We start from the raw sequence: 12,422 nt of genomic DNA, 5'->3' as shown, positions 1-12,422 counted from the left end.
CCTTAACCCTGTTTGCTCAAGATATTTCATGACCCCTTTTAGCCCTCTTGATTCCTCGTTTCAGATTGGTCCTACATTCCCGATATTCTTCCAAAGCTTCGTCTTTCTACAGCCGCCTAGACCTTATGTATGCTTCCTTTTTCCTCTTAGATAGCCTCACAATTTCACCTGTCATCCATCGTTCCCTAATCTTGCCATTTCTATCCCTCATTTTCACAGGAACATTTCTCTCCTGCACGCGAATCAACCTCTCTTTAAATGACTCCCACATATCAAATGTGGATTTACCTTCAAACAGCTGCTCCCAACCTACATTTCCCAGCTCCTGCCGAATTTTGGTATAGTTGGCCTTCCCCCAATTCAGCACTCTTCCTTTAGGACCACTCTCATCTTTGTCCATGAGTATTCTAAAACTTACAGAATTGCGATCACTATTCCCAAAGTAGTCCCCTACTGAAACTTCAACCACCTGGCCGGGCTCATTCCCCAACACCAGGTCCAGTATGGCCCCTTCCCGAGTTGGTCTATTTACATATAGGTCTAGAAAACCCTCCTGGATGCTCCTTACAAATTCTGCTCCATCTAGACCTGGAACACTAAGTGAATCCCAGTCAATGTTGGGAAAATTAAAATCTGCTATCACCACCACCCTGTTGCTCCTACATCTTTCCATAATCTGTTTACATATTTGTACCTCTATCTCACGCTCGCTGTTGGGAGGCCTGTAGTACAGCCCCAACATTGTTACCGCACCCTTCCTATTTCTGAGTTCTGCCCATATTGCCTCACTGCTCCAGTCCTCCATAGTGCCCTCCTTCAGCACAGCTGTGATATCCTCTTTGACCATTAATGCAACTCCTCCACCTCTTTTACCTCCCTCTCTATCCCGCCTGAAACATCGATATCCTGGGATATTTAGTTGCCAATCATGCCCTTCCCTCAACCAAGTCCCAGCAATAGCAATAACATCGTACTCCCATGTACTAATCCAAGCCCTAAGTTCATCTGCCTTACCTACTACACTTCTTGCAATATAACAAATGCACCTCAGACCACCAGTCCCTTTGCGTTCATGATCTGCTCGCTGCCTACTCTTTCCCTTAGTCACGCTGACTTCATTATCTGGTTCCTTACAGGCTTTAGTTACTACCTCCTTACTGTCCACTGACCTCCTCATTTGGTTCCCATCTCCCTGCCACATTAGTTTAAAACCTCCCCAACAGCGTTAGCAAAATCATGGCTGATCTGTCCATTCCGTCAATGAGCCACATGAAGACAGGTAGAGATAGTCGGGGAGCAGGCACACAGAGAGACAAAGTAACTGTGCTGGACTCGGACTTGATGCCAATGTTGAAACCAGGGTGGAGGGGAGGAGGGTGGTTGTGAATTGGCTGCCCGTTCAGCATCTTTCCCCTGTTTTTACATCAATAGGAGCAAAATTGCGGAGAGATGAAAAGCAAGATCCCGGTTCACAAACACCCTGTACAACACCAAGGCACAGAGTTCAAATCCACCCACAGGCAGGGGGATAGAGACACAGAAAACAGAATCCGGAGTTAGGAAAGAACAGAGAGAGAGAGACAAAATAAATGGAAAGAGAGATTAAGAATGACATGCAGGGAGTCAGAAGCCAGTGAGAGAGAAACTGAGAGCAGAGCGTCAGAAATCCAGAGAAGGGCAGAGAGAGAGAGAAATGGAGACATACAGAGAGAGAGAGAGAGAGAGAGAGAGGGAGCTGGAGGTGCAGAGAGCGAATACAGCAGTGATGTAGATATTGAGAGACGCAGATACGGAAAGAAGCGGAGGGCCAGAGATACAAAGTAAGATGTGTTTACGGAATAACGAGGGCTGTCTCGGGGCGGCGGGGAGGGGGGTAGTGGAATGCAGAGATAATCTTGCAGGAAAGGAGGAGCAGAGATGTAAAGATTTAGGCATTTGGAAGTGAGTGAGTGAAGAAATGGAATGAGAGAGAGAGACAGATAAAGATGCAGAGAGTCGCAGAAAGAGAATGAAAAATGAAAACTTGTGAGACTCTGGAGAGGGGCAGAGATAGAAAGGATGTTGAGAGATACAGAGATAGGGATTTAAAAATGTGAAGAAACATAGCTAGGAACAAGGAGGAAGGTTCAAGGAACAGGTTGCAGCAAGACATGGACAGAGGGAAACCTACGGCATTACATTGACTGTTCTGGAGCAGCGCTTCCCAAACAATTTGCTTCGGAGCACCCTCCAGCCCTCTCCATTGTGGTAAAAAAAACACAGAACGCCGAAAACACAAAACCAAAATACTGCGGATGCTGGAGTTCAGAAATAAAAACCGTGCTGGAAATACTGAGCATTTCCAGCTTTTCTTTGTTTTCTTTCAGCCACGCTAACACACTTTTCTGTATCTAGAAATAAATTTGACAATGACACATCTGTATGTATTATTACTTACTCTCTGGTTTTACCTTGATGTGGCCATTAAAACGGTTGACTCCTTTTGAAGGCGGGAGGATGCTACAGGGATCGGGAACCTTTTAGTGGCTGGAGAGTTTACAGATACAGGGAGGGTTGAGTGGCTGCAGGAGGTTACAGAGATAGGGAGGTTTTCTGGGGCTGGAGGATATTGCAGAGGCGTTGGAAGAGGTTATAAAGATTCCGAGAGCTGCAGGGTCTGGTGGAGGTTACAGAGTTATGATGGTTATCGGGCTTTGAGTAGATAGAGATTTATGAGGGTTTAGGGGCTGGGGGAGCCTACAGAGATATGGAGGTTTGTAAGGGCTGGAGGAGCTTTCTGAAGTAGTGAGGGCTGTCGTAGCTACTGGAGCTTACAGGGATAGTGAGGTGTGTGGAATATTGAGGAGGTTACAGAGATGGAGAAACCTGATAGGGATTGGAGGATGTTCCAGCATTCGGGAGGTTTGTATTATCTAGAGGATGTTACCAAGATAGGGATCAGCTGTAGGGACTGCAGGAGGTCAGAGACATAGGCAGTGTCAGCGGTTTCAGACATTATTGAAGCGATAGGGAGGGTTGTAGAGGCTGGTGCAGATGACAGAGGTAGAATTATTTTTTCAGGGCTGATGAGATTACAGAAATCGAGATGGATATAGTGTCTGGAGGAGGTTACAGAGATGTGGAGGGCTTTAGGGGGCTGGCGGATCTGACAGAAATTGGAAGGATTGTAGCGGTCAGGAAGTTGCAGAGATATGGAGAGTGTCGGGGTTGGAGGAATTTTCAGAGATATGGAGAGTTGTAGGATCTGGAGAGAATTCCAGAGCTCAGAGCCTCAGCAACTAACAGAGATATGGAGCGTTTCAGGGTTGGAAGAGATTACAGACATAGGGAGCGCTGTGAAAGTGGAAGAGAGTACAGAGTTAGGGAGGGTTATAGTAGTGGAGGAGGTTACAGACATTGGGAGGGTTGTCGGAATGAAGGAGCTTTCAGAGGTAGGAAGGGCTGTAGCGTAGATTTTGATTATTGATTTTTCAGGTATGAAAGGAATTAATAAGAATTGTGTGAACATTAGCCTTTTTCTGCTGGTGTTAGATTCAAGGGCAGACCTTTAAATTCGAAAGCAGGCAATTGATGATGGAAGAGAATATTGCTTGTGTGGAACTCTCTCCCATGAAAAAATAAATCAGGAAAGGCTGGAGCTTTATGAATAATTTTAAACCTGGGGTGGACAGATTTTGTTTCCCGCCAAGTGCCTTGAGGAATATGAACTCTGAGGCGGGTTACGGAGTTCAGATTCAGATCTGCTATGATGTCACTGAATGGCAGTTCAAACTTGTGGGCTCAATGGCCTCCAGCTAATTATATGTATGCCAGTAGTAAGAACATTAAACTGAGCAGATTAGATCCCGTTATTATGTGCAAGAAATGATGAACAATCATTTATTTTTGGATGTACTTGTAGCCTCACAGTAGATTTTACTTCTACCGAGGATTATCACATTAACGCCAACATCCTCTCCTACTCATTTCCCCTCATTCTCTTCTCAGCACCATTTATTTCCACGAGAAGTCAGTTCGGACTGCCACAAGACTCATAGACTCATACTGGATTGTGTGTGTGGGGGGGAGCGCGAGTGGGCGGGGGGGGGGAGGTGGGGGGTGGGTGGGTGTACGTGCATGTGTGTGTTTATATGTGAGTGTTTGTGTGTGTGAATGTGAGCGTGCTTTGATTTTATTCTTTAATGGGCTGTGGGCGTGGATAGCTCGGCCAGCATTTATTGACCGTGTCTAATTGCTCATGAGAATGACTTGGTGAGTTTTAATCAGTATGTGTGTGTGTGTTTGAGATGGTGTTTATGAATGTCGGGTCACTGACTCGTAACTTCAACTCTGCTTCTCTTTCCACAGATGCTGCCAGACCTGCTGAGTGGTTCCAGCATTTCTTGTTTTTATTTCAGATTTCCAGCATCCGCAGTATTCTGCTTTCAGTTTATGAATGTGGCTGCGTGTTTGTACTTGTGTGTATGTCACATTGAGCGGGGCATGGGGGTAAATATTTTAACCTATGTGACTCCTAAAAATATTAATCGTTTAAAAACTTTCAGTTCTCTTTCATTCATTGGGATTGGTCAGTATTTATATCTGGCCCATTTGAAGTTCATTTGTTCTTTTTTTTTTGTCTTTGCCTCTCACTAAGATGGCGGTCGCTGACGGACAACACGACAGGCCACGGCCATTATTGCTGGCAAAGACAATCCGGGAAGAGACAGGAATAAGCCAAAATTATCCGTCTTCTCCAACAGCGCCAGGAGCAATTTGTGACTTTCTAGCTGCAGCAAGCAGATTGTTTTATTTGTTTAAAATAGTTATGAAAGAAAATATGTTCCATTTCTTTCTGGCAATTCCTTGGATTCCCTCATCCAAGTGGCCCAGTCATCACCTGAGAAAAAAAAGACAGAGTTTGTTGGCAGGCTATTCTCCATGGAAGGCTGCACAACTAAGCCAGATCCTGGAACACACTCAATATTAGAAAATGTGGGAGCTCCATTGCCGGGGGAACAGCAGCTCGTTGAAGACAGAAGGCCGGGCATTATCTTCTCAAGGGGCAAGTAAGGATCGGCAATTAATGCTGGTGTTGCTAATGGGAAGCACATGCTGTGAATCAATCTATACAGAAAATATTTTGGAAACAGATTTATTCTTTCATAGAGTGGTGAATGACACTGCAGTATGTACTTATGATCTGTGAGTAAGTAAGTTTGGTTTATGAATGGGTTAATGTGCGATCTCAATCTAATAGTGCCACTGAATGTGAGCGGGTAGGTGAATAATGTCCATATTCTCGTTTGTCTCAACTCATCTGCTGTGGAAACCATCAGCCATGCCTTTGTTTTTCTAAAACTTGATAAATCACATGCTCTCCTTACTGGCCTCCCTATTTCCACTCTCCATAACGTTCAGTACATCCAACTCCCTGCTGTCCAATCTCTTAACTCGGATTCGGCCCCGTTCACCCATCCCCCTCGTGTTTGCTGACCGACATTCGACCCTGGTTCAACAACATGATTTTTTTTAAAGAAATACTCATCCTTGTGTTCAGATCCTTCCATGACCTCATCCCCATCTCTGTCACCTCCTCAGGCTCCACACCCTTCCCTATGTCTGTATATCCTACACAAGCGCCAACAAAACTCCCCAACTGTATCACGTCCTGCAACCCCTATTACAGTCGCTGTTGCTGAAACCTCCTCCAGCCCTGCAACCCGCCCTATCCCAGTATCCTCCTCCAGCCCTGAAACTCACCCTGTCTCCGCAACCACATCGAGCCAGTACAACCCCCCTTACCTCGATAAAATCCTCCAACCCTCCAGCCCGCCCAATCTCCCTAACTTCCTCAAGCCCCTACAACCCTCCCTATCCCTTTAATATTTACAAACCCTACAACCATCCCCATCTCTGTTTCCTACTCGGGCCCATCACCCCGCCTATCTATGGAAACTCCTCCTGCCTCTACCACTCGCCGAGATTCTGCAGTACTTTAATTATGGCAGCTTGAGCATTTCCAAATAAAACTCCCAACAACACCACAGTCTGACTCAGGGATAGATATAGGGAGAGAGTGAGAGCAGTGACCAAGTTGGGGGGAATGTAAGGGAGAAGGAATCAATAAAGTGTCTACAAAATATGAACAAGTAATATTAATATTAATGACTGACACAAAAAACTTTCCACCATCTGCAGCATTTTGCTTGTCTCCAACCACGTTTTGTTTTCTGAGTTGCACTGATGAACTGTGAATGGAACCAGTGATGATTGAGGGGAGAGTGTGATTGCTATTTCCCTTCATATTCTACAGAGGGAACTCTGACTCTCTATCTACCCACTTGTCTGTCCGGTCCTCCAAAGGTCAATTCTTGCCCACCAGCACACTGTTCTTTGTCATGTGCAACCATCCACCTCGCCAAACCCGGACAGTGCAGCGATGAGGACTGTTTGGAAAAACTCGTACTGTTTTCACTGGAAGGAAGGAGGTGGAGGGGCGACATGATAGAGGGTTATAAAGTTATGAGCGGCATGGACAGAGTGGATAGTCAGAAGCTTTTTCCCAGGGTGGAAGAGTCAGTTACTAGGGGACAGAGGTTTAAGGCACGAGGGGCAATGTTTAGAGGGGATGTGCGAGGCAAGTCTTTTACACAGAGGGTGGTGTGTGCCTGGAACTTGCTGCCAGGGTAGGTGATGGAAGCAGATACGATAGCGAAGTTTAAGAGACATCTTGACAAATATATGAATAGGAAGGGAATAGAGGGATATGGGCCCCGGAAGTGCAGAAGGTGTTAGTTTCGGCAGGCATCAAGATTGGCGCATGCTTGGAGTGCCGAATGGCCTGTTCCTGTGCTATACCGTTCTTTGTTATTTGTTCTTTGTTCTTTGTATATCCGGTATCCAACTGTTCACTTCTGGCACGCTGCCCAGCTGCCCTTTGGTGCGTGTGACAACCCCAACACCAGTGGTTTTTCAGTCATCAAGCTCTCTGTCATCTCTTCTCTGCTGCTGCACTGCTGTTTGGAAAGTGTCTCTTCATGAGCCCAACCCACCAATGTTTTGTGGGTCAGTTACCTCTTTCCCATTGTGGATAAATATTACATTCAAGTACTGGAAATACAGGGACCCGCCTCTGGGCAGCTCTCAGTTGTATTGTTTATTCATTAGTTGAATAATTGATGTAACTGGATATTTCACCGCGCTTTTGAACTGGTCTCTGAACTTGGACTGAGTCACCCCATAAATAAATGTATTTGTGCAGCAACTTAAAATCCGCAACATCCATGCGACCTGTCGAAATATAGATTCAGAACTGTTGTGATCCTTGGGATCGGATACTGTGATGTTATAATATAAGAAATGTATAACATGCACCAACCATAGAAGTATGAAGCTGCCTGATATGGTGAAGAGTAAAATCACAGACTTCCTTCTGCTTTCCATCTCTGGGTCACTGCGATTCTCTCTCTTGTTTTGACGCCTCAGTCCCTTACGGACTCGATTGGCCACTAAAATGTGTCTGACTGTCAGAGCGTTGAGCAACAGAATTAAAGCGAAAGGGAGCAATGGGGTCAAAAGCTTATTAAACCAGTCAAATCCCACCCATCCATTATCAGCATAATAGTTTGCTTTTATAACACAAAACCATGGTACGTTGTCCATTATCCATGCAGGCTGCAGGATAAAGTATTGGGGGATGTTTTTAAAACAGAGCAGAATGCAGGTTGTAGCTAGAACCACAGCCGCAGTTTTCTCGGTGCAATATTTTGTTTTCAGCTTCTGGCAACAAATGGCCACAAATCGATCAAAGGTGAAAGTGATGGTGAACCAGACAGAACAGTCTGTGGCTGCACAGACCAGGACAATGTTAACACTGCACACAGGGGTGATATTCAGGAAGGAGCCTGGGAAATAATAAATACTGATCCTCAACAGTATGACCTCAGTGACCATGACCAGTAGATCTGCCGTTGCCATAGTCACCAGGTAGCGAGTGGTGCAGGTGGAGAGGCCGCATTTTCCTCGTGCCAGGATCACAATCGCCACTAAATTAACTGGAAGAGAGAAAAGGGCATAATGACTGGAAATTAATGATCAACATTTTACAGACTGTAAGGGCAGGATTTTATCACATCAGATAGGTATGTTGCTGGCATGCCAGAGGTTAAAATTTTAAAAATGTTAACTCCAAGCACAACCCACCTCTGACCCGTCCATTTCTGGTTTTAATGGAGCTGTGACAGGGGATGGGCAGACCCCCGTTCCAAGGAGGCAGGTTAGCAATTGGAATATTTTACTGATGCTGGAAATTTCTGATTTTCTGTGTTTGACAGGTTTAACTCTGTCTGGCCTGCTTTCCCTGTTATCATAGGGAACATTTGCATGTGGAACTCCATGGACAAAGAAAGCCGGGTTTAGCCATTCTAACCATCCCCCACCAGAACTGGAGCCCGAACGGCGGGATTAGACCCCAGTCCAGGAATTAGACCCGCCCGTCCAGGATCAGAAGTCCCTCCAGGATTGGACTCCTCTCCCTTGATCAGACCATACGTTTTCTCTTGGAGAACATACTCACCAGGACCCATCCTGCCCTGGCCTGAGATCACACTTTAGGAGAGGAGCCCCTCCCCTGCTTTCAGGATTGGCAACCCAATGATCGGACATTTCAAGACTCTCTCTCGCTCTAGAGTTGGAGACCCGGATGTCAGGCAGGTACTCCCATACCCCGGGGTCAGTATTTGGACAGCACTGGTCCTGAAATATGGTCGACACTCCTTCCTGTCCAATTAGAAGCAAAGCCTGTTAGTGTTACATCAGGCGGGGTACCTGTCAAGGATTAAAAAGTTAGTGTATGCAGTTTAAACTCTGGAAGACCTATCCCCACCTTTGTCACTCACCCGTTGCTATCTTCACCAAAGTATAAACAATATATTGACACTGCTGCAAATCTTATTGAAAATAGGACAACGTTGAAGATGAAAATGTGTTGTAGCGCCACTAAGCTAGTAGACAAGAGGACCAGGCTAATGCCGCGGGGAACGGATGCAAATCCCACCAAGATAGAAGGTAGTAAATATTCGATAAAGTAATCAAAGAGTGGGAAAAGCTTATGGTTCGGATTCATTGCGTCCACAGATAATAAAAAGATAGGGAAAAAGCAAAAGATGCATTATTATCGGTTTATTAATAATCATCAGGAAAAGAAATCGTCTCAGAGGACTGACCGACAGTTAATGTGGTTGTTGTATTTTACACGTAAGTCAGAAAATCTCCAAATTACTATATATCAGTTAGCGTCAGAGCACAGAAGATACTGGAATCCCTTTTCTGAGATTTAACGGATAAACACCTGGAACCACAGAATATAATGAAGAATATTCAGCATATATTCCAAAATGAAGGTCATACTTGACCAACCTTATTGGATTTTTGAATAATGTCAGAAAGCATAGACACGTGTAATACAGTTGATGTAATGGCCATTAATTTTCCATAGGTCTTCAGTAAGGGACCATGTATCAGACTGATGACTAATCTCAGAGCAAGTGGATTTAGGGGACAAGTAGCAGAATGGACAGCAATCTGACTACAAAAACAGAAAATAGGGAATATGGGTTAAAGGAATTTTGTCAGATTGGCAGAAGTTGGGTAGTGTTTTCCACAAAGGGCAGCGCTGCGAATACTGTCCTTCACCACTTAAATAAACCATCTGGATGTGGGAAGTAGAAGCACAATTTCACACTTTGCAGCCAAGTCCCAATTCAGAGTACAGTTGATACCGAGTAAGAATGCAACCAAATACCTGAAAACATTTTAAATAAGACTTGATAAAGTTGCACAAGGGGCATTTAAATGCCAAATTATTTTGAGAAGTGCTAAGTGTGAGCTGCTGAATTTTGTTCTGAAAAATAAGCATCTCAAATAATGCTTGGACGACAAGATGCTGAATGGGGTCAAAGGGGAAAAGGAGTTCAGGGGACAGATTCTCAAATCATTTAAAGTAGCAACACACTTGAGGTTGTTTTCGTTGGAGAGAAGGAGGAGGAGAGGTGACTTAATAGAGACATATAAGATAATCAGAGGGTTAGATAGGGTGGATAGTGAGCGTCTTTTTCCTCGGATGGTGATGGCAAACACGAGGGGACATAGCTTCAAGTTGAGGGGTGATAGATATAGGACAGATGTGAGAGGTAGTTTCTTTACTCAGAGAGTAGTAAGGGCGTGGAATGCCCTGCCTGCAGCAGTAGTATATTCGCCAACTTTAAGGGCATTTAAGTGGACATTGGATAGACACATGGATGAAAATGGAATAGTGTAGGTCAGATGGTTTCACAGCTCGGCGCAACATCGAGGGCCGAAGGGCCTGTACTGCGCTGTAATATTCTAATTCTAATCTAAAAACATGTTAATGGACCCGTAAAATACAAAACAATCACAGGAACTCAATTCCAGAGGATTGGAATTGAAAAAAAAACAAAAGAGCTGAGCTTATACTAAAACAGAACCATGTTTTTACAAAACTTGACATACTGTGTGCTGTTCCAGTCTCCATGTTACAAAAAGGATACTGATGAACTCAAGATGCTGCAATTATTTTAACAGGATGATACAGGAGCTTAGAGAAGCGTACTGTTTATTTCACAATTCATATTTTATAAAGGTATTATTTACCTCACTTCGTCTGATGTCTGTATTATGAAAACCGGATATGTATGTTCATTAGCTATAGGTATCTGCTCACAGGGACACAGCTCAGTGAACAAAGGACAGAGATTGATACAGGTTACATCTGGTGAGATTCTGAACCTGAGACATGAACTGATCCGTCAAATGTTAATCTGTTACAGCAGTGGACGATTCAACAAGCACAGCCCAAAATTTATCCTGTGCCATTAATAGTTAATTGGTTTCAGCACACGTGACCCACAGCTTCGCAGGACAATGTGGAAGAAGGGATTAATCAGCAATAAAATGAATAGTGTTAACAGTAACTGTACTCAGCTTAAGAATAAGTCATTATTTCAGTCTTAGAATACTGTATCAGTGCTGTTCTGCGGTTAAATGTTCGGTAAATAGTTAGCATCTTGTTTCAGTTGGAACAGTTCAAAAGGAAACAGAGAAATATCAATACATGTAGATTTATACATGGATTAGAAGACCTCAGTAAACATCTTCCGCTTGGCAATCAATTCTTATGACCCAAAGGCATCTCAATAGAGAGATCTATCATCTGTAACAAAGATTTCAATATAGAAATAGATTGGACAATTGCAGTCATTACAGTAAAACATGCGCACTGGGATCAGGTGTCCCACTCCAGTTCATGACCAACACTCCGCACAATTCCACAATGACAGATACTCCCAATAGTACATGACCACTGGAGTCAGATGTTTCGCTGCAGTTAGTGACCCACACTCAGTACAATTCTACAGTGACAGATAGTCCCAATAATACCTTCTTCTAAATATTTGGCTTCAGTGATATCTAAGATAACATTATACGATTTTCCATTAAATGCAAACTCTTGATAATTCAGAGAGCCTATCAGTTACAATCAGAGCTTTATTATCAGTTAAGGGAATACAATAAAACCGCAGCGATAATGCAGGATATTTAAAATAACAAAATGATATTAGTGGTCGGTTGTCTGTATATCGCTGCCCACTATATTACCAAGTAACATTCTTTATCAGATAAGTAATATAGACCAGCTCACACACAGTTTTACACAACTTCAATGGTTATAAACATTTACCAGGAACACCAATGATGGCAAGGATCAGGTAATATATTTTCCTGATACGGATCAGTGTTTCAAGCATTTTCTGTATGAAGTGATCTGTTCCTTTGTATTGAAGGCAATCTATCTATATTAAACTCTGAGGTGATACATTCCCAGAGCCTATAATTTATACCCTGTGGAATCTCCACAGGGAAATTTAAATTGCATTTTAAAAAAAATTTGAACAAACAGATTACAACATCGAGTTCAGTCCCTATTGTAATAAAATATATATGTGTCTGACGTTGAACTGGAAAACTGCTAAGAATGGACTATTCTAATCACATCAATTAACTCATGGAAATTAGAAGCCGTATTCTCCTAGCAATGAGGTTGTTCTTTCAAACATCATCTATCATATATCTAGTCGCGTGTTGTTTCAGTGATGCCCTTCACTCGACTGTGGCCATTCAGCGATTTAACTCCAAATGTGTGGATGTTTCCCTCAGGGCTGCTCTACTTCACTGTGGATTCTGGCTGTCCCCTTTAACTTTGTCATTCAGTAATTAAATATCAAGCACAGAATATCTCTCAAGGCTGCTCTTCTTCATTGTGTGATTTGGCTGCTTCTTTAACTGTGGACTTTCAATTAAGTGATTAAAATCGTTATTTGTGACTATGCATTGCAGAACTGAGCTAATGCAGCAAGTCATCC

General features: G+C 43.5%; 1 protein-coding gene across 1 annotated transcript; it reads right to left on the bottom strand.

The window, feature by feature from the left end:
* Window positions 1-7,125: 7,125 nt before the first annotated feature.
* LOC137366434 (probable G-protein coupled receptor 139) lies at window positions 7,126-11,807 on the bottom strand. Its single transcript, XM_068028287.1, has 2 exons — window positions 11,741-11,807; window positions 7,126-8,036 (listed from the first exon to the last, which is right to left on the bottom strand). The coding sequence occupies exons 1-2, from the start codon at window positions 11,805-11,807 to the stop codon at window positions 7,126-7,128; spliced, it is 978 nt and encodes a 325-aa protein (XP_067884388.1).
* Between the last annotated feature and the right edge of the window lie 615 nt (window positions 11,808-12,422).

Source organism: Heterodontus francisci, unplaced genomic scaffold (assembly GCF_036365525.1).
Source record: "Heterodontus francisci isolate sHetFra1 unplaced genomic scaffold, sHetFra1.hap1 HAP1_SCAFFOLD_88, whole genome shotgun sequence".
NCBI lineage: Eukaryota > Metazoa > Chordata > Chondrichthyes > Heterodontiformes > Heterodontidae > Heterodontus > Heterodontus francisci.
Note: the sequence above shows the minus strand (reverse complement) of the source record. Positions and strands in the feature narration are given on the sequence as shown.